The following is a 27474-nucleotide window of genomic DNA, read 5'->3' on the forward strand; positions in this document are numbered from 1 at the left end:
TGATATTTTGATGTTTGTCTCAAAAAATAAGTTCTAGATTTTCACCCACAGAATGTGTCTGCAAGTTTGAAAAAGATCCACCAAAATGCATTGATGAATTGCAGTAAAAATATCAAATGCCTTAGGCTGTCTTTCTCTTTGCTCACTTCAGTTTTGGTGCAATTTGTCTCAAAATTTGAACATTTCCAGATTGTCACCAAGACAATGTGTCCACAAAGATCCCTCAGATACTTTTAGAGTTAGTGTGTTCACAAGATCAAGTGTCTTCTACAGCTCCCCTTTCCTTCCCTTGCTGCTTTAATCTTGGGGCAATTTCTCTCAGAATCAAATCAGGTGTAGATCTTCATCCATATAATATTTATGTGAAGCAGGCAAAAGATCCATCAAATCCTTTTTCACATATTGCACTCACAAAGTCAAATGTTGTTTGCTTTCACCATTCCCTTAGCTGTCACTAAGTTGCGCTGCTTCAATTCTGGGGTGATTGAGTCTCTTCCTATTGGAAGAGACTTTTCAAATACTTTTAAAATTATTGCTCTAATGAGAAAGGGTCTGTGGTGGCAGAGGTGGTGGACTGGTCCTAAAAACAAATATATTCCCCATACCGGGAATATATAAATATGCTATTACCACACCAGTTTCCAATAAAATTTTGCGTTTTTAGCGTCACCCCCGGATGAGAGGAGGCCGTCTGAGGAAACGCTGATGCTTCATGCCGGCCAGTAGATGGCAATAAAACTTCATAATTTTTATTTGAAACGAAGCGCTGTGCGTTGCCTTTTCAGATGAGGTATGTTCTCAACATTTTTGAACCGCGACCCAGTTCTTACCATGCCAGCTCAGTCCCGACCCCGTATCGGGAATAGGTTTAAATTAACGCTATGATTAAGCGCGCAGTGCACTCTGCAATTTGCGCCAATCAATCATGCCTATCGCATACAGTAAATCTGATTGGATGTTCCAGTGGATTTTAATTTAAGCGTCTGTGGTTTGGCTTCTTGGATTGGTTGAGTGTCCGCTAATTTGGCGGTAAGCATTTGCAGACCCAGGACCCGTTTATATGGGTTAATTGTATGACTGGGGCTGAAAAATCTGGCCGTGGATCAGCATAGGACCTTGCTGGTTTTAAAATGCATTTCCAACTCTGCCTTTCAGAACTTGCCGCGACCTAAATTTGGGTCGTGATCCATGGGTTGCCAATCGCTGAGCTAGCCGATTGTAAAAAAGAATGAAGACAAAGTCAGTATAGCCCATCCAGGTAAATTTAAAGGCGGAATTTACGACAATAGTCCAGCTTTCAGCCAATCAAGTCTTGAAAATCTTCCTCAGTGCAATGAAGCAGTGATAAGGACCAAAGCCAGGGCTACACATGGTTTCACATAATAACTGTTTATCCCGTAGCTATTGGATGGACAGTGATTTTTTTTTCTGTTTCTTATGTAAACTATTCTTATGTAACGATTTTGGTGCTTCTGTTGATCCTCTTTTTGAAATACTATTCATTCCTTAAAATGTATATGTATTTCTTATATATTTTACTATAGAAATAAATAAAGACGATTATTATCATTATTATTAACAACAATAATAACAATAAAGATTATTATTATTCATGATAATATCAACAACAACGACAATAATAATGATCATAATACATTGCAGGATAATATAATATTGTAATATAATAATTACACAATCTATTTCAGACAGTCCCTGTCTTCATTACTCAGTTAAGAATATGTGAAATATATTAAAACATGAATATATAAAATTATAAAAGACAGCAGTAGTATTACTATACTTTGACAGCAATTGTTGTATGAATGTTTGAAGCAGCCTGTTTATTTGCTAGCTGAGTACGCCGTTTGCACTGGGACAGCTGTCTTACGCGTCCTCTGGTCCCCCCTCTATTATTCAAAGCAGCTCTTCTTACTCTGTTTTGCCAAATGACTGTAGAACTCACTCTAGACTTTATGAACAATTGATTACCATGCTGTTTGTAACACAAAGATTGCAGTCCTTTCTCAAGTAGCATTTTTTAACATTGTGTTTCTGAAAAGTGCCATAACAATTAATCATCCCTAGTGTTGACAACATTGAAGCAGTCTTACTTCCTCTGGTATTTCACAATAAAATAAGCTTTGGGGTGTCATTTTTAAACTATTATAATTAATAATAGTATTAATTATATGTGTTACATTGTATGTAGGCTCTCATGTAATAATGTACAAAAACACGGGCAAAACATGCAAACGTTACGTATACAGTGGCAGTTGTGAAACAAGCTTACATGCTTAAGGCCAGTATACAACCCACATATAGATGTCATGCTTCTCTCCATCCATTGTGCTGCTTGCTTTGCAAAATGGCAAAATAGACTTGTAGTATATTTTAGTCACTTCCGTAATAATGAACTCTAATGAGCCCTGAGTCCCGTGGATGAATTCTGTATGTGATAGGAGTACTTCTGATAATCGCCTGGTCAGCTGGTAGACACACAATACGTTAGTGTGCTTCTTGTAAGCTAAGGGCTAACAGAATTACAGCTGCAAGGTTATGATGTCAGGAGTTGTTATGGCAATTAAGAGGGCATCCGCTAAGGAGACCTCGCTGAGTGAGAAGTGGAGATGCTGCAACTCAGGCCTGATCATCTGAGCAAGATAAGCCTCATCACAGGGACCTACCAGGAGCTAAAGGTATTGGGAAGTGGTATGGTGGATCACGTCGTGTAGTAAGCATCAAATTTAATATAAAGAATGACAGGTTTCTGCCTTTACAACATGACTTCTTATGATCTCCTATCTATCTATCTATCTATCTATCTATCTATCTATCTATCTATCTATCTATCTGTCCGTCCACCTGTCTGTCCATCCATCCATCCATCCATCCATTTATTTAGACACACATAAAATAACACAGTGAAATGATTTGACGCCCAAGACACAATAAGAGAAGTTGCTCTTGTAGAAGACCAATGTGGACAGTGGCACCATACTTATAGCAAAAACTTAAAGTGATCAGATTACACTAATAAGGAAAGTTAAGCATGAAAAGGTGGAAATATGGTTACATGTGAAGACAAATTTTATGACCAGAGGACAGGAATCTAACTTCATTCCTGATGGTGAAGACATGGCAGTTATAGGCAGCTTTTTATAACTTGGAACAGTCATGAAGAACAAAGGATCCAACAGTCAAGAATGACTGACACTTGGCAGAGCTGTGATGAAGGACTTAGGAAGAACCTTCAAAGGATCTGACTGTCTAATAACACAAATCAGAACCTGGCTCCTTCTCTCTATCTGCTCATGCATGTGAGAACTGGACTGAAAAGGTGTTATGGGAAGAGCACGGATACTTTTGAACTATGCTGCTGCCAAAGGTTTTTAATGATACTTTGGATTGTAAAGGAAACAGCTGTATAGTGTAATTTTGGGTTAAATTCTATAAAGCTCAGTCAGCATATTATTAGTCATGAACAGGACTTCAAATCTTTAATCAGGTATACTTCACACTGTCCATGTTACTGACAGTTTCTAATACACTACAGTAAGTATTTACATTGTAGTATTGCTACTTTTAATGTTCAATTCTCAGGTATACAGGGGATTAGAAGATACAGAAAATGGTATTGTGGGGGAAAAACATACTCAGGTAATATACAGTGGAATTAGCTGGTTGTCAAGCATCGGGCGACTATATGAGCAAAAATCGTCACCCAGCAACCATTTGCTTTTTCCGGTATTATCTGGTTTTCAGGCAGCTGTGGCGGCCTTTCTTGCTGCTTCTTACTACATACACATGTTTGCTCCTCTCTGAGGATAAATATCCCTGATTGCCAGCTCATGTCAGCTCTCTCTGTGCCTTCCATCTCTTTGATGAGGGATTTGACGGCGGCCTGAACTTTTAAAAGCTGCATTCATCTCAGGTATCCTCAAGTGCTTTCGATTTTCACCCCTTTATTTATGAAGTGGCACTGAGTTTTGCTTTCAGCAGCTCTGATGTCCCTCAGAAATGCAGCCAGAGTTGAACTTTATGGTTAGAGCGTGAGTGTAATTCCATCTGAGGATGAAGATGTCGTTTGGCCACTTCATACTGTTGATGGGAGACGGAGTCCGCAGTTAATTGGATTGACTGACTATGCAGCAGTGGTTTTGGGATGTACATGGAACTAGATACACCAAGACACTTGCAATTGAATTATGCATAAGCTTTTTTTTTGTAATATTTATTATATAATTCTGTTTGTGACAAAACAGATTAGGAAAATAATAAAAAAAACTATTAAACAGTAACCTAACCAGATACTCACAAATAACTCAATTGAACAGTCTGAAACAAAGCTGGTTTGGAGAATCTCTGCAAAATCAGGCAGCTCATGTATCCTACTGCGTTTCAGTAAGAATTTAGAACAAAAAATCATTATCTTCTGTGTTTGTTTATCAGTTCTGGATGGGTGCGAGGACCCCAAAAGGATGCAGATTGTATCTGGCTGCCTTAAAATAATGCCTGGCTTTAAAAGGCCAGGAGGACTATTGAATTATTTTCCCTAGTATGTTTTGTACCTATTCTGACATTATATGACTAGCACCCCTGCAGTGTTAATATGGTATGTTCTGACTTAGGTAGGTCAAGGGAAAGACTATATGAAGGCTTTATCTCTGGTTTGTAAGTGGGGAGCAGAGAGGTCTGTAGAGGGGGTACAGACGACATGTGGTTTGTTGAGGTTTTTTTTTTGGTTTTATTTTTTTGGAGTGCTCTGTATTTTGTGATTTTTCTTCTCCGCAATGTCATGTGCACTAAACACACACACACGGCATATGTTCATTTTGTTTACTAAAATGTTTATAGCATCGCTTTTCTCTGGGGGTTAGTACTGCTCCCTCACACCTCCGGAACTTGTGTTTTTTAGTCTTCACCGGGATTCCGTGTGCGTGGAGTTTGCATGTTCTCCCCGTGTCGTCGTGGGGTTTCCTCTGGTCATTCTGGTTTCCCCCCACAGTCCAAAAACATGCTGAGATTAATTGGAGTTGCCAAATTGCCCATAGATGTGCATGTGTGAGTGAATGGTGTGTGACTGTGCCCTGCGACGGGTTGGTGCCCCATCCTGGGTTGTTCCCTGCCTTGTGCCCTGCGACGGGTTGGTGCCCCATCCTGGGTTGTTCCCTGCCTTGTGCCCTGCGACGGGTTGGTGCCCCATCCTGGGTTGTTCCCTGCCTTGCGCCCATAGCCAAAGACATAGGCTCTGGACCCCCTGCAGCCCTGAATAGGACAAGCATGTTCAGGAAATGGATGGATGCTAACCCCTATCGGCACACATACACCCACATCTCTCCCATCTTGACTTTTGGTTGTACTGTAGCTCTGTCAATGTTATTGATGATAGATACTTTCTCCTGTGGGGAAAATGTCTTTTTGCTTGTCCCATCTTGCTCTGCATGAGACACTCAAACAGGTGACAGCATGACTGGGGGGGGAGTTGCTGCCCAGGTTTGGCCACGGTTACGGTTTTTGCTCACGATCCCGAAAGTAGCACAAGTCAGCTAACCCTGGGATTCAAACAAACAACCTGTAGATCATCAGTATGGGGTCTTAACCTGCTGAGCCACATGCCACCCTGAAATCATTATTTCTGGTTCTTGATTGCACATGTTTGGACAGTAAAAAAAAATATGAATGTTTTCATGTATGAGGATAGTCAAATATTTTATTTTCTTATTGATTTATGGCAGGGTTCCCCAATTCCGGTCTGCAGCACAGTGGCAGATTTCCCTGCTCAAACACACATACTAAATCTGGTAATTACCTGAAGAGCTGAATAAGGTGTGTTTGAGCAGGGAAATCTGCAAGCTGTGCTGTGGACTGACCCTCCAGGACCGGAATTATGGAACCCTAATTTATGGTATCTGCTCTTCTACCTTCTCTAGATGCTTTGCAGTATAGATATTGTATTGCATATATAGTCTTTCTCTCACAAGGCTGACCTGGAAATGCCGTTGGTAAACGTATGGATGGATGGAAATAGGGTCATAAATAAACAAAGGGAATTATGCTGATACGCGTATTACTGTTATAAATAGATAGATGGAGCTACTGAGGACACTTGGCCTGAAAATAATCGTTGTTCTGTCTGCCACTGTTTAATTTTAGACAAATAATTAACAACCCCATAATAAGAAGCAGCGAATCTGTAACTGCAAACAAACCAGGTCATTTATTGTCTTAGGTATTCATTATCAGGCCTTTTGTAGGGATTACCTAACTTACCCACAGTAACTGCAACGTTCAGTGATCAAGCGCGACATCTCAGTCTTCGGAAAACTTCACAGGGGGCACCAGTCTTCTTTGTGAGGGAAACATTCCTTATTTTACTACTCTGGCATTTCTGGTTGTTAATTTAAATACAGCAGAGAAATAGGAATTATTGTAAAGAAGAACAGGACATGATTTCATACTAATACAAAGGATTTCCCAGGGATGTGCATTATTTGTCTGCTCCATGACTTGGGACCACTGTAATGAAAAACGAAATGATAGGCGTGTATTACAGGGCGTTAAATAAGTGTGCAGAAAGTGTGGAGGCATTACCAACCAGAACTGGCTACTGTATTTGAGTAGAGGGGGGAAGGAAACAACAGGCAGGGGAAAGGGGAGATCGTGATGAAGGTGGGAGATCGTGATGAAGGTGGGAGATCGTGATGAAGGTGGGAGATCGTGATGAAGGTGGGAGATCGTGCCGAAGGTCACAGATGGGGAAAAGTGAGAGAGGAGCACGAGTACAGAGGTGGTAAGATGGGTGGGCTGGTGGCCTGAGGTTAGTTCACCAGTTGACTGGAGCATTGATAGGTACTTAGGTTGCTTTGGTGGAAAGAGGCCTGTGGAGAGAGATGGATTAGGTGGAGAGCAGGTGAAGGGAAAGACGCTGAGAGAAGACAGGTAGCTGCAGAGATTGATGCCGTCGGAAACAGTGGGCTTCTGCTTTTCCAGCACTGTCCAGCAAGGGGATAAACAGCAAGGCAGAGAGAACAACTGAGAAATTCTCATAGCTATAAGGGCAGGCTGACTTATGGGAAGTGATGGGATGGCGGATACAGGCTGTATTGGGAAAATGTACAATCGTCTCGCGTCTATGGGTTCCTGCAGCAAAAGCTGAAGGAGGAACGGGAGACGAAACGCGCCCAACTAGATGGCAGACATGACTACGTGCTCAGCATCGTGGCCTCCTGCGTTGGGCTGGAGAAGGCGGACGTGGAGGATGCCATTCTGGAGGGCACTCAGGTGAACCTTCCGTTCGCTTACTGCACGCTAAATTGCTAATGGAAGTTAACTGTGCATTACATGGTATGGAAGTTAACTGTGCATTATACAACATGGAAATTAACTGCATTATGCAGTATGAAAGTTAACTGCATATTATACAGTATCTGCATATTATACAGTATGGAAGTTAACTATGTATTGTACAGTATGAATTTTGGGACCTTAAATGTGTAGGAAATTATCAAAATGATCTGACGCTATGCCCTTGAAATGTTATTGGTTTGGAGTAAATTTGCCTCTGTTGCTGATATTTCTTTGTCAAACCCTGATTGTGACTATGTATGACCACCTACTTTGCTGCAGTGTTTTTTATCGTAACTTTTCTCAGATTGACCGAATGGAGAGTTTCTTTGCTGCTGGAGGGCTGCCTCACATCATCTTCTACTATCAGGATGTGGAAACACCAGAAGCAGGTAATAAATGTTGTACATAAATCATATTTTGCTTTTGCGCAAAGTCCTGAAAAGCTTTGGCTTCGTCATCTCTTTGCCGACAAAGAGGAGCTTAGAGCCTGAAATGTTTCCTAGTTTGGTTTCGAGCACAGACTCAGTCTTTGTTCCCGACAGCGGCAGCTTCATCCCTCGTCAGAAACAGGAAGGCTAAAGTGTTCGTGACGGATGGCCGGGACGTAACGCTGAGTGGGGTCTGTGTGTTTTTCACAAGGACAAACGTGTCGAAAGCGGTCACCTCGGAGAACGTGCACAGGGTAAGACTCAGATCAAACCTTCTTGATTACAGTGTGCCAACACATGCACACTCTGTTCAGTATGGAAAAGAAATTTTTGATTTTTCAATTTTTAAATGAACATCATTTGTTAGCTATATTATTGGAAAAATAAATTGCTGTTTCAATGTACATTATTGCATTTTTTCCCAATCATTCAAAGATAGATGGGGGTTCAAACCCCACCCATCCTTTCTTTTTTTGCATACAAACTAAAGTTGTATGCTGACTGAATTGTGCGATGACCATTTTTACTAAGCATTTTGTACAGCCTCAGTAGCTGACTCACTGTGCCTATCGCTCATGTCTTACTCACAATTAGCTAGCTAGGGTTCGAATGATACATATGTATAATCCCTTTGAGTTTGTTTGCTCAGTCATCTCTCAAGTAGTAGTCATCTGTGTTCTGATTGGTTCAGAGCTACTGCTTCCTAAATGTTGCCAGTAATGGTTATCCTGCATCTTTTCGCAGTTAGATTGTCCATTACCATCTTGCAGAACATGTGTTCTTCTTGTTCTTCGTGTTGTCAGTGTCAGTGAGGCGTGATTACACATGCATGTCTAGTTCGTGTGTGATTATGCGGTCTCCTGACAAGGCGAATCCGCAGTCTTCTGTGTCAGATTTATGTTTCATATTTTATATCATTTCAGAGAAAGGAACCACCTCTGTGAATTTTGTATTTTTTCTAATTCCGTGCAGTTATTCGTCATGTTTTCGGATGTTTAAATCTGAAAGTAGTAAATCTATTTTTCTTAATAATCAAAAAAGTTCCAACTTGTCTTGTCCTACAGGAAGTCAACTTCAACATGCTAAACACCACAGAGATGGGTTTGCTGAAGAGTGTGGAGCAGCTGCTGTCGGAGATATTCATTCCTGCCATGAGGAAGATGGATCACGGATGGGGGGAACTGGCCAGCCCCCAGACCCTCACCGTTCGCCAGGACTTCCTCAGTTCCTTGGATAACTTTGTGGCTGTACTTGGTGGAGCCCAGGAGAGCCTTATGGAGAAGGTGATCTTCATATGTCCACCATGAATTACTGAAGAACTGCTGAGGGATGGAGTGTCTGTTAATTGTTGAAGATGCAGTTAGAGCCAACTGGAACTTACCATATTGTTAATATACAGCATTTGTGTTCTCACTGAGTATCTCCTAGATTGACATTTGTATAATGTAAACAGGAAGTAGAAGCACCACCTTTACTGTGGATAGGTCAAGTGAAACAATCATATGCATAAAATACAAAGATAAATCTGCTGGCTATGTCCTGCAGGTAATTTCAGTCATATATTTTAATATACATAGAGAAGATAGGCACTGTGTCATCAAGATCCATTAAACTTGGAGTACAAGTGTGGTTCTTTGAGTTCTCCATCCATCCATTCATCCATCCATCCATACATACATCCATCCATCTTCCTACCACTAACCCTACTCACGGTTGTGAGGAGCTCTTTAATCATACTGTGAAACAAGACTGTGATTACCATTTGCCTATTGAACTTTGAATGCAAATAATTGTCACAAAATAAGAAAACTTCCAGAATTATTTGAACCACTGTGATGTATTATCCTTTAGGTCAGTCTAAAACCATGTGACTCATATGACTTGAAGACACTCAAAGGACCATCTGACTACACAGTGGTGGCCAACAGCACAGAAGCCCTGGAGAAGATTGAAGCCTGTATGAAAGTGTGGATCAAGCAGATCGAGCAGGTAAAACCGTCTCCGGGACGTCCTTATGGGTGAATCCCACACTGGGCCCAGTGACAGTTCTGGTCGGTGTGTCCAGGTGTTGGCGGAGAGCGACCAGCTGAGGAAAGAAGCGGATGATCTGGGCCCACGTGCTGAGCTGGACCACTGGAAGAAACGCATGTCTCGATTCAACTATCTCCTGGAACAGCTGAAGAGCCCCGACGTGAAGGCAGTGGTTGGTGTTCTGGTGGTTGCCAAGTCCAAAATGATCAAAGTGAGGAAGCTTCCTGAAGATCCTGTCTCTTATTTTTAATCCACATTTTATTTCTCTGTGTTTCCTTTAATGCATGCAACATATTTTATTGTATTTTACACTTCCTGCCATTTGGACTGTAAATGTTGCCAACTTATTATTTAACTGACTTACCTGTAGTCCTGGAGAGAGCTGGACGGCAGAATCACTGATGCAGCCAACGAAGCCAAAGACAACGTGAAGTATCTGTACACCCTGGAGAAGTTCTGTGACCCCTTGTACAATAGTGACCCGGTATGTATGAAGAGGCAGCCATCCAATTGTCCTAGTTTCTTGGGTATCATATTATAAAAAAATATAACTGGAAAGCTCCGTAGAGGCCCAATAGGAGGCAATAGGAGGCACATTACAGGACACATGGATTTTTAAATGCATAACATCATAACTGTTCCTGTATTTCACTCTGTTACTATATGTGTTCATGATTTGTACTTGAGTAATAACTGTTACTATTTCACTTGTGCCTCCTCAAGAAAAGTGTTACGGAAAGTTCTAACTTCTCAAAGCACAGCACAGGTGGGATTTGAACCCCCAACCCTGTAGGTGTCAATCACCTGGCCACCTGTTCAACATTCAGTGCAATTACTGTATTTTTTTTTGGTTTTTTTTATGTTTTAATTGAAAAGGTCTCAATGGTGGATGCAATTCCTGGCCTCATCAATGCCATCCGGATGATACACAGTATTTCCTGCTATTACAATACTTCAGAGAAGATCACCTCATTATTTGTGAAAGTAAGTACCCCGTACCTGTTTAATGTACCCCTCACTGTCCTGGAAATACTGTAAATCCATTTAAAAATGATGGTTTGTGGTTTTTCCATAGGTGACGAACCAAATGATAACGGCGTGCAAAGCCTACATCACGAATAACGACACTGCCACTATTTGGGAGCAGGACCAAAACGCTGTGGCCGAGAAACTGAAAGCTGCCATCTGTTTAAATGAGGTATTAACAACATGACTGGAATCTTCCTGTTTGGGATCTAAGGAGTTATTTTGGGGTTTTCTTTGGCATTATTAGATGGTCTGTTACACAAAGGTGTGGATGGTTAGGAGTGTTTGGGCATGTGAAAGAATAAGACCATTTAATTTTTTTATATATTATATATTTATATATTCTATTTACATTTTTCATTTAATGTTTGCTATATAAAGATCAAACAAAAATACATTGTAACAATATTAAATAAATATGTACCATTGCCTATTTGTTGGGCTAGTGCTAAAAGTCTTCATCCAATGTTAAATGAACATGCAACACATTAAACACTGAGGAAATTTAAAGAGCAACATTTGAATAACAAAGTGAGTATGTTTTCCTTTATTTCCAATAGGAGTATCAGAAATGCTTTCATAAAACTAAGCAGAAGCTGGAAGAGAGTCCATCGGAACGTCAGTTTGACTTCAGTGAGATGTACATCTTCGGAAAGTTTGACACTTTCCAAAGACGCCTCAACAAGATCCTCGCCATGTTCCGGACCATCACGACATATTCTGCCCTGCAGGACTCCAAGATCGAGGGCTTGGAGACCATGGCCACGAGGTTTCAGGTGAATTTTTAAGAAAACGAAAGGACACCTCTCCGGATGTCTGGCCTGACAATCGATCTGAAGCATCAAACGTTTAATAAGGTCCAGCCAATGTCACCCCTGTCAGTTACAGAAAAGCAGAGCGAGAGCAGAAAGTAAACAGGCGTTTTTGTAAATGTGACGAGAGCCCAGGACTTCGGCCGAGACTCAGGCCGTCGCTGCGGATTTGGCTGCGGGTTCATGTTTCAGCACGGTGGCCGGATGCTAATTTGCCCTCCAAGCGTTTTCATGTTTTTCTGTTCTCTTTGCTTCCATTACTGGACAGACGACAGAAATGCAGCAAAAATGGGAGGTAATTTAAACTTTAGTGTCAATTTTAATGAAATGCCCTTAATAATCAGTGAGACAGGGCCGACTGTGCTTTACACTTTCCACCCACTCATTAATCCATTTATCTGTTCATCCATGTATCCAACTTCTAACTGCTTAGCCTGGACAGATTCATGGGGGGGGGGGAAGCAGCACAGGCCACAACACTGGGTACTCCCTGGCTGGAATGGGGGGTTAACCATTAAAAAAAAATTGTATAACGTCTCGCTATATGAGCTCCAAACTATTAGAAATTGAAGTTATATATCATACAAGTTATCTCTTATGATTCTGGACATTACATATTAGGAATTTTTTGAGCAGTTTCCACATGTGAAGAAAAATAGTTTGCTGATGTTGAATAAGCTGTATCTGTAATTGAGGGCTGCTTTGGGATGTGGAGCTGTGTTAGCCTATTTAATCCCAGTGTAAGCAGAGGAACAAAAGTCACATTTGACACACAGGAAGTCAGGACACCAGGAGTCGGCTGTAGGAGTTTAATATTAAATGTTTTTAGAACCTCAAAAGTTCTAGTGAAGCAGATCTCAAACCTCTTGGAATCTGAGGATCTAAAGTTATGGTTTTCTATTGGTGCCTATTGTTCTGCACATACTGTAATCGGTCAGCTGCATGCTGACATGCAGAAATCCTGTCTAACAGGCTTCACATTTTAAGAAACATTCACCACCACCAACCAGATCACATCACTTATGATTTTTTTGGGGTTGTTCGAATGAAATATTTAAAAGTAAAAAAAAAAATTTTTGGACTCTACTTGTCAATAATTTGATTCTTGATGTAATTAAACACATTCAAAATGACTATGGGTAACCTTAGGACTAGTTACTGTACTTATAAGTTGGGATTTGCTCCTGTGCTGCCATTGTAACACCTACATAAAGAGCTGTAGTTTAGAACAGTACAGATGATTGTCACTCATAAACATCTACATCCTATTGATTTCTACATGCTATTCATTAATATGTGATATTGTGATATGTAATATACTGAATATCAGTAGGAAGCTATCGATCCTATAGTACAGTGTTTTCCAATCTGGTCCTCAGGGACATGCAGACAGCCCAAGGTTTTGGTCCCTCCAGCTCCGAGTAAAAATGTGGACTGTCTGGCGGAAAGCTGGGAGGGAGCAAAAATGTGGACTGTCTGGCGGAAAGCTGGGAGGGAGCAACAATGTGGACTGTCTGGCGGAAAGCTGGGAGGGAGCAAAAATGTGGACTGTCTGGCGGAAAGCTGGGAGGGAGCAAAAATGTGGACTGTCTGGCGGAAAGCTGGGAGGGAGCAAAAATGTGGAATGTCTGTAGGTCCCAAAGACCCGGATGTGAAACCTGTTATAGTAGTTAGAGAAGGATGAGAAATTTAGCCACGGGATTATAACCATGTTGTTTGGATTTCAGAGTATTGTTTCAGGAATGAAGAATAAAAAATACAGTTTCCTGGATCAGAGAAGAACTGACTTTGAGCAGGATTATGAAGAGTTTTGTAAAGAAACCAGTGAACTGCATGTAAGTTTTGAGTCTGTAGTAAAACTCTGATCAAATGTTGTTCATATATGTAATGCTTACTGTGTTTCTTAATGCTTGTATTTCTACAGAATCAACTGAAGACCTTTATGGAAGACACATTTGATAAAATACAGAACACCGAAAGAGCATTGAATATCTTAAAGAATTTTGAAAGGTATAAAGAACAAAAATTTGAAATGAGGCGACTAAAATCTGAGCCATTCTAGAACCTGCAGTCTCATTTAACATTTCCTTAGAATATTAGGAAATATCTTGTACCCTTTGTGTCAACCGCTTGTCTCTTCAGGCTTGGAATCCCAGGTCTAGGAATTGATGAGAAGTATCAGAAGATCCTTCAGAACTATGGGCGGGACATTGAGATGGTCTCGAGGATTTATAACAAACAGAAGAATGAGCCCCCCATCGGCCGTGACCTGCCCCCCATCGCGGGCAGAGTCCTGTGGGCCCGTCAGCTTTACCGCCGCATCCAGGACCCCATGGAGGTCTTCCAGCAACAGCGGGGGGTGCTGGCCACCGCCCAGGCCAAACTCATCATCCGCAACTACAACAGGCTGGCACAGGTTCTGCTGGAGTTTGAGGTTCTCTACCACCAAGCCTGGTTCAGACAGGTGGGACTCCACTACTCCTGCTTTGGCTCCTGTTCAGTTTGGCTTTTTGGATTCATTTATTGTGCTCAAGATCTGAGCTTGCATCCTGTTATATGAAATAATAAAAAATAACTGCATTAGGATTACATAAAAGTAAGGTGTTTTTTATTCTTGTTAAATAAAGAATTTGGTAAAATGGGGTGAGACTTCACTGCATATTCTACTTATTTTTATAGAAGCACATTATTATTATTATTATTAGTATTACATTTGCTGTCAGATTCATTAAGCAGGTTTTTCATCATAATAAAATGTAATATTCCATAAATTCAGACTTAATATACCACATCAGGGGTATATACAGGGGTACATATTACATGCAGGCCTCAGCCTAGGACATCTCCTTCCAAGGGGGGCACTTTAGCTTTTCATGAAGCAAAAGGGAAACGAGAGCAGGTGCGGACTGGAGGACGGTACCCCCCCCCCCCACCAGTCACCTGCAAAATATACTAAGGCTAAGGTGTCCCCCCGCCCCATTGGTCACCCCCATCGGTGGCGGCAAATTATGAAGTCGGGCCCCTTGACTGCAAATTCCCAGGCTGCTTTTTTTTGCAGGTCCGCCATTGAATGAGTGGACAAGACGATGTAATGGCTATATCCCTCTAATGCATATGAAAATCAAGTTTATGCAAATCACTTAAATGAAAAATCATAAAGTGGAAACGGGAAGGTTGACCTGTGGGCCAGATTAGATAATGACTTAAAAACATGTAAACCGGCCACAGAAGACCATCTCATGGGCCAGTAGCTTGAGACCTCCGGTGTTACATATTTAGAAGAAGATTGTCATTCAATAGCCGGTAGCTTGCAGTCATAAGATGAATATCTGAGCGCATGAGGAGGGGTGATGCGGGAGACTGTACAGTAAGCGGTTAATATGCTGGTGGCAGGGATCTCAGGAACATCTCTGTCCACAGATCGAAGTGGCCAAAACAGGGCTCCAGGCCTCCCTGCTGGTGAGATCTCCAGAGACCGGCCAGCTGTTCGTCAACTTCGACCCCCAGATCCTGACTCAGATCCGGGAGACAGACTGCATGACCAAGATGGGCCTGGAGATTCCTCCATTTGCGGCTGTCATACAGCAGAAACAGCAGATCCTCAAGCAGAACTACAATCAGCTCCAGGTATCAATTGTCTGATGTCACAGTGCTCTGAGAAACATTTGCCGAATAAAGGCCTCTGTAGGTGCATTTTATTCAATCAACACACATTAAATACTCTGAGACTCTGACTTTATTGCCTTAGCTAAATTAGTCATTACATTAGAGATCCTGTAGTTGTAATTATTTAGAGTGTAAAATGACTCTTAGGTCTACTGTACGTCTTGAGAACTCAACTGATTGTTCTAGAGCTGTTCAGTTCACATTGTGATTAACAAGCAGGGGTGGGTTTCTTGTTTCTGGGGCTCCACTCAAAAAGTCACTTTTGGGCCCCCCACTGCCCCTAGTGTAGTAACTGCTTGTGGTCAACAGGGGGCCTCCAAACCTCAGAGGTCCCACGCAAATATGTGGTTTGAATGGTGGTTAACACTGCTACTGAGTACAGGATGAAGGTTTGGACCCTTGTATACATAGGGAAAGGCTATTACACGTACATACCTCAGATGTTTAGTGACAGATATTTTATGTACCTATACATAAAAGTCAAGTCACATATAACTGTAACTGTGCAAACTTTTATTGAATACCTCGTGCTTTAACACCAAGAACAAACTCAGCCTTTTGCATCTTTTTAAACTAATTTTATCCTTCTTTAGCACTGGCCTTCTGGTGAATCAGAAGTTTCTCTTTTCACATTCAGCGAGCTAAAACTTTATTGATTCTAAGAAAAAAATGTCTTAACATGCTAACATTATAAAAATATAAAATTTTATATCCATTTTAAAACATTCTCCGATAGAAACAACATACAAATAATAATACTGTATAATTTTTCATAATTAACATGTAAAGCGAAGCACCGACATTTGTGACATATGACCTCGCTGTCTGTATCACCATAAGGGTCCAGTGATCAAAATCCATTATTATTCTTTATCCACAAAACAAGCTAAATTAGGCAAACATTACAACAACCAGCACTAGAAAATATCCCATTTACTCTTTGCAGTCTAGGGACCAAGAGTGACAGTGTGGGTGATAACTGTAAAAACATTAGCAAACCTCTCACGTTTTTTAGTTTATTTCAGCAATTCTGACTCAGGAAGATAAGAATGGGAAAAGAATGGGTTTTGTTCAAGTGCTGTTTACAAACAGAGCACTTAGAAAGCAGTCGGAAAAATACAGTTTATTTTGACAAAAAAATGAACATAAAATAATAATTTTAGGCTTTTTTGTGGTGCTAACTGTACAGTTAGCTGCTGAGACACTGAGAGTTTTGTCCATTGACAGTTGATGCTGGCTGAAAACACCCGGGTGAGGGCGAAGATCCAAAGCGTGTTCGAGCAGCTGGCCACGCCTCATGTGGCCAAGGTTGACGAAGCCGTCCTGCCAGGTCTAACCTCTCTCAACTGGACCTCCATGAATATCGAGAAGTACCTGGACCGAGTGATGGCTGCCCTCGGTGAGCAATGAAACCCGAGGCTGGAGCTGTCCACCTCTCCAAAAAAATTGTAGCAGTCGGGCAAATTTTGGGGGAGTATTACGAGTGTAGGACTTTGGGTCTTTGCACCATTGGGGGAAATGCTGATGTTGTGTGTGCGCTCATAGCTGACTTGGAGCTGCTGGTGGACAAGGTGAACGACCTGGTGGAATTCCGCATCGACGCCGCCCTGCAGGAGATGAGTGCGGCTGTGTTATGTGTGCTGCCTGAGGATGGGCCGTTGACCTGCGATGAGTTTGTCCAGATGACACGGGTAAGAAGGCGGCTCAGCGGATCACCCAAACGTGCCAAAAATATCTGCGTGTTTTTTAATTGGTCAGATTCAGTAGGCTCTTCTGAGGTCCCTAGTCCTGGTTTCAACAGCCACATTGGCAGCAATTAATGCAAACCGTACCCTTTTTTTTAACTTTGATGTCACTTCCTGGGACGAATCTAGAAATGAGCGTTCCACAGAAACCGGCGAGAATCCAACAGCAGCATGCACCCTGGGCACATCTCATCCATGCCTGATTAATTTCGCAGGAGCTCTGCATCAAGGGGGCCCAGAGTTTGCACGCTAAAAGCTCATTAGTGGAGGAAGCAGCTAATGAGCTGATCAACATGTTGCTGGAGTTCGAGCCGGACAAGAAGGAAGGGGAGGCGTTTCTGGATGAGAGCAGAAGTGTGAGCAGAATCGACCATGAAGACAGCGATGGTAACCAATAAATGTTGACAAATATCTGATAAATCAAGCTTGTTCTTTCAAAAGTAGATATACTAATTATAGTATGTTTATTAAACTATGTCAAAGTCATGGCAAAGTCAAAGTTCCTTTATTCATCTTCAGTTATACCGACATCCCATATCTCCCAGAAGTTCTAGAAGTCTCCCAATAATTGACACCCACAGATGATGTGCAATGTCCTGGAAATCTGTCGTTCTATCATTTTAATGCTGTCATCCCATTCAGACATTATACCGCGGTATATGGTATTTTGACAACATTTTAAAAAGCAACTCTATTCCGGTATTAACGCAATTAAATTTGCCGAGCAGGGGTTTGGTGGTAATTCAGAACAAAAATACTGTGCTATACTGTGCTATACACCCAAGCCTAGCCAGCAACCCCTATGTACCTCCCTGAAACCAATACAGATGGTTTCTGGGTGAAGAACGTCTGACCCATAGACAACTCAAACTTCACTTTACTTCAATTCAATTCAATTCAATTCAATTCAATTCAATTCAATTCAATTCAATTCAATTTTATATAGTACCTTTCACAACAGAGCACTTCAAACTTATGAATGGACTGTCATAAAACATAATATATTGAACAATTCAGGTCAAATAAAATGGCTTGTAATAATGAATGCACACATTATTTATAACACTCATGCAAACATTTGCAGCTTTAGCTGTTCGGGTAGCTGTTGAGGTACAGTACAGTAATGTATGTAGTTATTTTAGTTATTACTGTATAATTATTATTATGTGCTGCATTATTAGTTTTTCAACTTACCTATAAAATCGACTCTGCCTGTATGATCCATCCTGAGGGTTGTAGTGCAAGAAACAATAATAAATAAAATATAAATAAGAAACAAATTTAAACATGACATATTGAGACGAGGACACAAGAGAAATACTGTTAAAAATACAGTGTAAATTACAGAATTCCTGTGGCAAAATATGTGCAGATATAGGTGTTAAAAATGGAGTATTTAAAGGAAAGTGGCACATCCTACATTAGTTTCCTTTGGAGATTATGTTCGATAAGTTGGTGCCTTTTGGTGACTCACATCAGGAGAGGATGGCAGAGCCGATGGCAGGCTCCTGTCCAGTAACGCCATGACGACCAGCTCCGGACCCTCCCCCCCAGTCAAAAAGCGGAGGAAGAAGGATCTGAAGGCGGCCATGGAGGCGGAAGCCAGAGAGCTGCTGTCCCACTTCAACCACCGCAACGTGGACGCCCTCCTCCGGCTCACCCGCAACACGTTGGAACAGCTCCGCAGACGCATCCACACCTCCTCCACGCTGCACTTTGCGGGTGAGGAGCCCCGCAGGACGGGTGCCGCTCGAGGGCGTTTTTGGGAGGCTAGGGAGGGTAACCGATCAAATTAAAGTTTTATTTGTCATATACTCAGTTGAACTCCATACAATGTGCAGTGAAATGCTTGGCTGCCTAACTCCAAGACTGTGACACAGAAGACACAAGTATAAAGAGACAATATGTTAAACATAAATAAATAACCATTAATAGTGTGCTATTAGCGGAAAAGTGACAGGTGGTAGTGCAAATGTCAAATGAGTAAATGCGTATTTATGTATGTAATTCTGCCGTAGGAGTATCAGTTATTAATCTCTGTGTAGCCCTGCAGATGATACTGTGCTGTATGAATTGTTTGTATTATACCTTTGCTGGCACTTCTTGACTATTCTGACCCTCCTTGTCCCTACAGCTGAAGGCGAATCCGCAGAGCGGCTAAGGGGCAGCAGTCAGCGGCCAATCTTCAAGGCCAGCGTGTGCCTGGCGATCCCTAATATTGTGATCGTACCGCCACTAGACGAGATCCAGCAGGCCCTGAACCAGGCTGTGGACTGTGTGGCCTGTGTTAGCAAGGGCGTTGGCCAGTGGAGCAAGGAGCGGATATCCAAGGTAGCCTAGCGTTACTCTGTCACGGGTGACGGTCAGTGGAGTAAGGAGCGGATATCCAAGGTAGCCTAGCGTTACTCTGTCACGGGTGACGGTCAGTGGAGTAAGGAGCGGATATGCAAGGTAGCCTAGCGTTACTCTGTCACTGGTGACGGTCAGTGGAGTAAGGAGCGGATATGCAAGGGAGCATAGTGTTACTCTGCCATGGGTGATGGTTAGTGGAGTAAGGAGCAGATATGCATGGGAGCATAGTGTTAGTTTGTTACGGGAGATGGAGCAACGAGCAGATATGCATGGCAAATAAGCAAATATCGTTACTCTATCACGGGTGACTGTCAGTGGAGTAAGGAACAGATATGAAAGGGAGCCTATTGATACTCTGCCATGGGTGATGGTAAGTGGAGTAAGGAGCGGATATGCAAGGGACCCTGTGTTACTGTGTCATGAGTGAGTGCTGTGCGTGAAAAATGTGTTCATGGCCTAAGGTAATAGACATTAAAAATGGAATTTTCTTAAAATGTGACATTTAAGAGAAATATCTGAGAGACTACAGCAGATACAGATTCAAGAAGATGTATTACAAACTGAAAAACTTTCACCCATGTAATTCACACATCTAGTTTTCATTTATTTACACGATTCATAGTTTAATTGTGTATATGCCAAGTACATCCAAATACCAACTGGAGTTTATTTTAAGCATTTAAAGGCACATTATAAGCCATTTAATGAAAAACCAATTTGTTTCTTGGACAGACTTGTTTTTTTTACCTTCACACAATTCTTTCACAAGTTTTTCCTATCACAAATAGCAACAGAGAATGTGTTGTTAGGGTAGCGAATCGTAACGACACAGATGAGGCCGAACGATGGGTATAAAAATACCACTCCTGGTGCTTGCAAACTTCTCCTCGCTTATACAGAGGAAGATGAGCGAAAGGCGGCTGGCAGCTCTCAGGCAGGACAGCGGCAGTGACCCTGAAGATGGAGATGCCGCTCACAGAAGCTTCTATGGTGCGTCGCAAAAGTCAAACACTAACTGTAGCACTACAGTATGCCTGGGGCCCCGGTGGAGTTGCAAATAAGATCATTACAAAGTTTGCTCAGCACACCTCTGGCTTTCATCACCACTGAGGCTGTGTTCTCAGAATGGACTGCATAATATTAAATTATAAATATGAGTGAATAAGCAGGAATAAAGCTTTACTTGCAATGTAAGAGTGAATTTTCCTTTCCTCTTTTGAGCTAGATGAATCCAGATGAAGCTAAGCATGTTTTTTTGTATATTCCACCTTGATTGTACCAAAATATAAACATCGACATGATCCATTTAGAAATAGGGGTTGGGCAATGTCCCATAGGCTTTATACGTGGAATAAAGTTAGACAGGCATGTAACTGACCTAAGGGATTCCCCCCTATAGATGGCAGTACATCAGATAGTTCTGCCTCTGTGAACCAAGCTGCCCCATTTCAAGCCAAGAACTACTACAAGAGTGTCTCAGAAAACAAGGAGATTGTCAAACTGGTGTCTGTCCTGAGTACCTCCATCAACTACACCAAGAAGGTAACACATGGGGATCCAACCCTATAAACAAAGCGACGATGAAAATAAGCAGACTTTTTCAATGTTAATCAATGTTGAGGATTGCCAGACTAAATTGTTAGATTGATTTCTGGACTGTCTGCGTGACCCCAAGGATCGGCTTGGGAAACACTGCTTTAAGATGTAATGTCATGAAACTCCGTCGCCTGTTCCTCAGGATGTGACGAGTGCCTTGGAACGCTTTGGCCGGTACCACCGCATTTGGAAGCAGGACCGCGAAGACGCCATCCTGAAATTTAGCCAGGGCAACCCGCTGCTGTCAGAGTTTGAGTCTCAGATCTTGTACTACAAAGGGCTGGAGCAGGAAATCAACTCTGAACGTGAATTCATCACTGTCGGAGCCCTGGCTCTCTTCACAGGTATCTACAACAGGGTCCGCAGAGATCTGTGTAGCAAGGCAGGGAAGGGAGCTTGAGAGTTTAATTTCAGTAAGAAGACTCCATATTGCATCTCTGATATCTCTCAGTGCTATTTATCATATTCAATGGTAATAACACTGCCATTGTTGCATATTTGTGTGACATGATCCATTGGGTTTGTTGTCTCTTGTTAGCCGACCTGAAGATGGCCCTTACTGCAGAGACTAAGGCCTGGATGGTGGATTATGGACGCCACTGCAACCGGAAGTACAGGACTGAGATGGAACATATCTTTACCTTTGTGGAAGAAGCTGGCAAGAAGCTGAACCGACAGATCAAGGACTTGGATGATATAAGGATCGCTATGGGGTCCCTGAAGGAAATCAGGGAGCATCAGGTCACTGTTGACTTTCAAATCGGTCCCATTGAGGTAAGAATGCTGTAGACGTTTGAACTATTTGCTAGTCCTGCCATTGAAAAAGCAGTAATCTGTCCAGATCCTTAAAAATAGTATCCAATGGCTGCCCTTTGCTGCCAAGCTTTACTTTGTTATCCCTACATGTTTTTCATGGAGAGCAAGGTAGGACTGGCAAAAAGAAAATTTCCCCACAAGTGATAGTAAAGTGATGTTGTTATTATTATATGAACTTACAGGTCTCTCAGAGTGATGATACACAGTGCAACATTTTGGGCAATGTTGCCGGCCAATGTTGCTCGGGTACTTTCCCATTGATATTGGGCAATACATTTCTATTTGAAAAACTGTTGGCAGTGGGCAACTTTACGCGATCATCCAGGTCCAGATGAGTTGCCCTTTTTCGCACCAGGCTGGCAGTTGCTCAGCAACATTACTCAAAAAGTTGCCCCGTGTATCATCACCTTCACTGCGACATGCTGGCGCTTTGGCTCCTGTGCAGTTGGTGTTCTCTACTTCCTAGGAGTCCTATGCCATGCTGCATAAGTATGAGCTGCTGGTGGCCAAGGAGGAGGCGGAGAAGGTAGACACGCTGCGATACACCTGGGAGAAGCTGTTGGCACGTAGCGCAGAAGTGCAGAATGAGCTGGTCACCCTGCAGCCTAAGTTCAGGGGCGAGCTTCTCAGCAACATGCAGATATTCATTGAGGACTGTACCCACTTCTACCAGGACTATGACAAGGTAGGCATCACTTCTCCATGGTTTTCATTAATTATGCTGATTCGTACAACAGATTAAGACATGTAATATCACGACGTTATTTTTAAATAGTACAATTAACCACAAAACTTACAGGATGGGCCGATGGTCGCTGGGCTCGCCCCACAAGACGCCAGCGATAGGCTGATCATGTTTCAGGTGTGTGTGACTCTATATGAATTCCTTAAAATGGAGTGTAAATTATAATAATCAAAATGAATAAATGACAACAGTTTGAAAGTTATGAACCCTGAACAACGTTTCTGACTTCATAAAAACATAAATGAAATGAATGAAAAGGAAGTCTTCATGGTAATTTTACTGGTAGTATTATTGCCTAATAAACCAATATGATGTTTCTACATTATGGCAGAACCGCTTTGACAACTTGTACCGCAAGTACGTCACGTACACCGGGGGCGAGGATCTTTTCGGCTTGCCTCTCACTCAACATCCTCAGCTCCTGGACATCAGGAAGCAGCTTACGCTCCTGCAGAAACTCTACAGCCTCTACAACAACGTCATCGACACCGTTAACAGCTACCATGACATACTGTGGGCTGACGTCAACATCGAGAAGATTAACAATGAGCTGCTAGACTTCCAGGCTCGGTACGTGTCTGGGTTTTACTGCTTCTCGACAATTTGTTTGGGACGTCATGAAGCATCATAAATTCTCTATGCTATTATTATCCGAAATGCTTTGGCACATTTCACATACACAGCCATTCATTCACTGTACAACATACTACTTGTTTCTGTTTATTTGCTATGGAATTCCATGTAATACTTTCTCTGCTATTCTTTACACTGTCATTGTATATTGTTGTTTATTATTGATTGTTACTGTTTTTTTTACAGTCTAAATGTGTTTTTCACTGTCTGTGGTTGTGTTGTGTTAAACAAAGTATCATCTATCTATCTATCTATCTATCTATCTATCTATCTATCTATCCATCTGTGTCTGTCTGTGAGTTTGATTTTTTTTTTCCAACATATTTATTGATTCAATATGTTTGGGGAGAATTGAGAAGTAACAGACTGAGACATTAGGACTCACTGTCGTGCAGATGCCGCAAGCTGCCCCGTGCCCTGAAGGAGTGGCAGGCCTTCCTGGATTTGAAAAAAACCATCGAGGAGTTCAGCGAATGCTGTCCTTTGCTCGAGCTCATGGCCAACAGAGCCATGATGACACGTCATTGGAAGAGGATAACCGAGTTGACAGGGCATAATTTCGAAGTGGAGAATGAATCGTTCAAGCTACGGAATATCATGAAAGCACCACTTCTGAAATGTAAAGAAGAGATTGAGGTAAATGTAGCCAATTTTGGTAAAGATCTCCAATATCTATCAGAGAGACAAGAAAATTGAGAGCTGATTTTCAGAGAGACCTGTTATGTCATGGTGTGTTCTTACCTGACAGGATATCTGCATCAGTGCAGTCAAAGAGCGGGATATTGAACAAAAGCTGAAGCAGGTGATTGCAGAGTGGGACAACAAGACCTTTACCTTTGCGAACTTTAAGACACGTGGAGAGCTGTTGCTCCGAGGAGATAGCACCTCTGAGGTCATCGCTAACATGGAGGACAGTCTGATGATGCTTGGGTCCCTTATGAGCAACAGGTGATGAGCAAATCAGGTCTTGTACCTTTATTTCAATGTTTCTCCTCCTTTGTCATCATTTTAATGACGCTCTCTGCAATGCCTGCTATACCGCTCCAGGTACAACACTCCATTTAAGACACAGATTCAGAAATGGGTTCAAAACCTGTCCAATACCACTGACATTATTGAGAACTGGATGACAGTGCAGAACCTTTGGATCTACCTGGAGGCTGTATTTGTGGGTGGGGACATAGCTAAACAGCTCCCCAAGGTAAGGTAGAATTGCCTGTTTTTAAAATATTTCATTGATTAAATAAATAAAGTTAAAGCTGAAATGTTTTATTGACAAGTAAAAATCCAAACCAGGATTTTGTTTCAACCAACAATTTAAGTGCAATGTGACTGTGACTCTTTATGCTTAACTGGTTGGTTGAAACAAAATCTTGGTCTGGACTTTCACTTACTGGACTCGAATTATCCACCTCTGCGTGTGATCAAGAAAAATACAAAAAATGATGAATAGAACAAAAATAAAATACAGATTGAAATAGAAATAAAGATGTTTGATGTATGAGCCTGTATATATATATAAATGAAGGTGAGACAACCAGATGTAGTGCGCAAATGAGCAAATTTTAACAAAACTGCTGGTTACACTGAAGTGAAGGTTACTTTTATATTGTAATGTTCAAATAAATGACCACTGGTGAAAGAAGGCAAATGTAGACAGATCCAGAAGTATGTCGAAAAATGCACCTATATGCATAAAACTGCACATGGTGCTTTCCAGTACTGAAAAATGTGAATTGTACAGTATCTAATGATGCAATCACACAAGATAAATGTCCACGTGGTGTCCAACCTGCAGGAAGCCAAGCGATTTTCCAACATAGACAAGTCATGGGTGAAGATAATGACCCGTGCCCATGAGATGCCCAACGTAGTGCAGTGCTGTGTGGGGGATGAGACCATGGGGCAGCTTCTCCCACATCTGCTGGAACAGCTGGAGATGTGTCAGAAGTCTCTCACTGGGTGAGCCTCATTAACCAGTACATCAATCTGCCCCACTTTCTGTCATTGTTTTAGGTTATATCAGTGTTCAGTCCCGGTCCTCAGGGGCACCCCAGACAGTGCATGTTTTTGCTCCCTCCCAACTCCCAGAGGGAGCAAAAATGTTGACTGTCTGGCAAGGAGCTGGGAGGGAGCAAAAATGTGGACCGTCTGGGGGTTCCCCAGTACTGGGTTGGGTTATATCATTAGCATAGATATAGCTGAGTCTGAGTTTCTGTTTGTCATATTATTAGCAAACGTTGTCATTATGTTATGGTGCATCTGCACTTGCTTTGTGATGGTTCCTTTTAGGTATCTGGAAAAGAAGAGGCTCCTTTTCCCACGGTTCTTCTTTGTGTCAGACCCGGCCCTTCTGGAGATCCTTGGCCAGGCCTCGGACTCGCACACCATCCAAGCTCATTTGCTTAATGTCTTTGACAATATCAAGTCAGTTCGCTTCCATGACAAGGTAAAAAATGGAGACCATTGTTATTTGGGCTACAGTTAAATCAGGCCAGACTGAGACACGTCTCAGTTCCTTTAGAGAATCTATAATGTTTCTAGAAAAAGTATATGGTGAGAGGAATGCTTGTGTCTAAGTGTAAAGAATGACGTTGTCTTCCTGGTAGATATATGATAGGATCCTGGCCATTTCTTCCCGGGAAGGAGAGACGGTGGAACTTGACCGGCCAATCACAGCGGAGGGCAATGTGGAGGTGTGGCTTAACGCTCTCCTCAAGGAGTCCCAGAGGTCCCTGCACCTGGTCATTCGCCAGGCTGCACTGGCCATTCAGGAGTCTGGCTTCCAGCTCATTGACTTCCTGAACGCCTTTCCTGCTCAGGTAGCTGAGGTCTACACAGCAAATATACAGAGTGGTCTGCATGTCTGACAAACAGTCAATAGTCTTACCTGATTAATAGACCTGAACACAGCTGACAATCAAGCATTTCACATAATATGTATAACATATGATTACATGTAATATTATTCGGTGGTGCAGCTTTATAATTTAAATGTTATGTATAATATAAAAATGTATTAATCTCCATGACCCTTTTCAGGTGTCATTGTGATTGGAGGATAGATGTATGTATGTATGGATGGATGGATGGATGGATGGATGGAAATATTAATTAAAATTAATAATAATGCATAAGAATCACCCACATTTATTTGTTTAGGTTGGTCTGCTAGGAATTCAGATGATCTGGACTAGAGATGCGGAGGAAGCCTTAACAAACGCACGGTACGACCGTAAAATCATGCCCAAAACCAACCAGCTTTTTCTGGAGCTTCTAAACACCCTTATAGACATGACCACCAAGGACCTGGGAAGCGTGGAGCGCACAAAATATGAAACCCTCATCACCATCCACGTGCATCAGAGGGACATATTTGATGAGCTGGTGAGCCCTTAATTCTGAATCACTTCCTGTTATCCTTCTAGCTAGTCAGAATAGAATAGAATAGAATAGAACTTTATATCTATTGTAATGACTCATGCTGGTGGAAATATTTGTTGGTACGTCTTAAAACATTAAGTGCTGATAGCCAACAGAATAAGATGTAAGAACATAAAAATGCATAATACAGAACAAATAACTTATAATATGTAAGCTGGGATGCATTTGCAACACGGATACAGAACAAGGCTTCAGGGCACGAACAGAAAGCACACAATGAGAAAATATAGCATTCCTTAAGCCTTGATGTTACAGTAAAAACTGCTGAAATTGATATTACACACATATTTTATAAACATAGCATATACACATATGTGCTGTCTATATATGGCAAATTATATATAGATGAATATGAACTCAGTGACTGTTTTATTAGATACACCTACTCTGTCAAACAATGGCTGCAACTGAATGCATACAGATCACAAACAGGGACGGGGGGTTCAGGTGCTGTTCAGCTGATCATTATCGTTAAGAGATTTTTAAATAACGTGTAAAAACAGCCACCTTCCGGGGATTTTACAGTGTATAGAATTTACAGAGAACGCTGAACAAAATGCTGTGAACAAAAGTCATCCAGCCAGTAACTTTTCCTTGTGCCAAAACACCAAGTTAATGAGAGAGGTCAGAGGAGAACAGCCAGACTTGTTAAAGCTAACAGGAAGGTCACAAGTGCAAAAATAACAGCTCAGTAAAACAGTGTGCAGAAAGTCATCTCTGATTGCATATTACGTCTACATTTTAAGCGATTCAGGAGGCAAAAATCAGCCTTTTCTGGGTTTGTCTAACTGGGTGGGTGCTACAATACGTTATTTCAGTAAAAGTCGAAGGTG

General features: G+C 41.8%; 1 protein-coding gene across 2 annotated transcripts in view; it reads left to right on the forward strand.

The window, feature by feature from the left end:
* dnah5 (dynein, axonemal, heavy chain 5) overlaps window positions 1–27474 on the forward strand; it is a 69762-nt gene that overhangs the window by 3464 nt on the left and 38824 nt on the right. The window contains exons 2-35 of one of the 2 annotated variants that reach the window (XM_023815099.2): window positions 7147–7281; window positions 7652–7736; window positions 7890–8029; window positions 8840–9058; window positions 9627–9764; window positions 9841–10017; window positions 10177–10290; window positions 10683–10790; window positions 10882–11004; window positions 11393–11608; window positions 11913–11939; window positions 13372–13479; window positions 13569–13654; window positions 13787–14108; window positions 15065–15271; window positions 16538–16709; window positions 16856–17001; window positions 17271–17442; window positions 18535–18777; window positions 19190–19386; window positions 20307–20397; window positions 20807–20949; window positions 21146–21347; window positions 21542–21777; window positions 22286–22504; window positions 22619–22681; window positions 22896–23134; window positions 23593–23833; window positions 23946–24145; window positions 24245–24398; window positions 24996–25159; window positions 25490–25646; window positions 25807–26019; window positions 26360–26584. In XM_023815099.2, the coding sequence (XP_023670867.2) occupies window positions 7147–7281; window positions 7652–7736; window positions 7890–8029; window positions 8840–9058; window positions 9627–9764; window positions 9841–10017; window positions 10177–10290; window positions 10683–10790; window positions 10882–11004; window positions 11393–11608; window positions 11913–11939; window positions 13372–13479; window positions 13569–13654; window positions 13787–14108; window positions 15065–15271; window positions 16538–16709; window positions 16856–17001; window positions 17271–17442; window positions 18535–18777; window positions 19190–19386; window positions 20307–20397; window positions 20807–20949; window positions 21146–21347; window positions 21542–21777; window positions 22286–22504; window positions 22619–22681; window positions 22896–23134; window positions 23593–23833; window positions 23946–24145; window positions 24245–24398; window positions 24996–25159; window positions 25490–25646; window positions 25807–26019; window positions 26360–26584 (5682 nt within the window). The remainder of the gene's footprint in view (window positions 1–7146; window positions 7282–7651; window positions 7737–7889; window positions 8030–8839; window positions 9059–9626; window positions 9765–9840; window positions 10018–10176; window positions 10291–10682; window positions 10791–10881; window positions 11005–11392; window positions 11609–11912; window positions 11940–13371; window positions 13480–13568; window positions 13655–13786; window positions 14109–15064; window positions 15272–16537; window positions 16710–16855; window positions 17002–17270; window positions 17443–18534; window positions 18778–19189; window positions 19387–20306; window positions 20398–20806; window positions 20950–21145; window positions 21348–21541; window positions 21778–22285; window positions 22505–22618; window positions 22682–22895; window positions 23135–23592; window positions 23834–23945; window positions 24146–24244; window positions 24399–24995; window positions 25160–25489; window positions 25647–25806; window positions 26020–26359; window positions 26585–27474) is intronic. The other variant, XM_023815103.2, reaches the window with a different exon arrangement.

This window comes from Paramormyrops kingsleyae, chromosome 9, assembly GCF_048594095.1.
Source record: "Paramormyrops kingsleyae isolate MSU_618 chromosome 9, PKINGS_0.4, whole genome shotgun sequence".
NCBI lineage: Eukaryota > Metazoa > Chordata > Actinopteri > Osteoglossiformes > Mormyridae > Paramormyrops > Paramormyrops kingsleyae.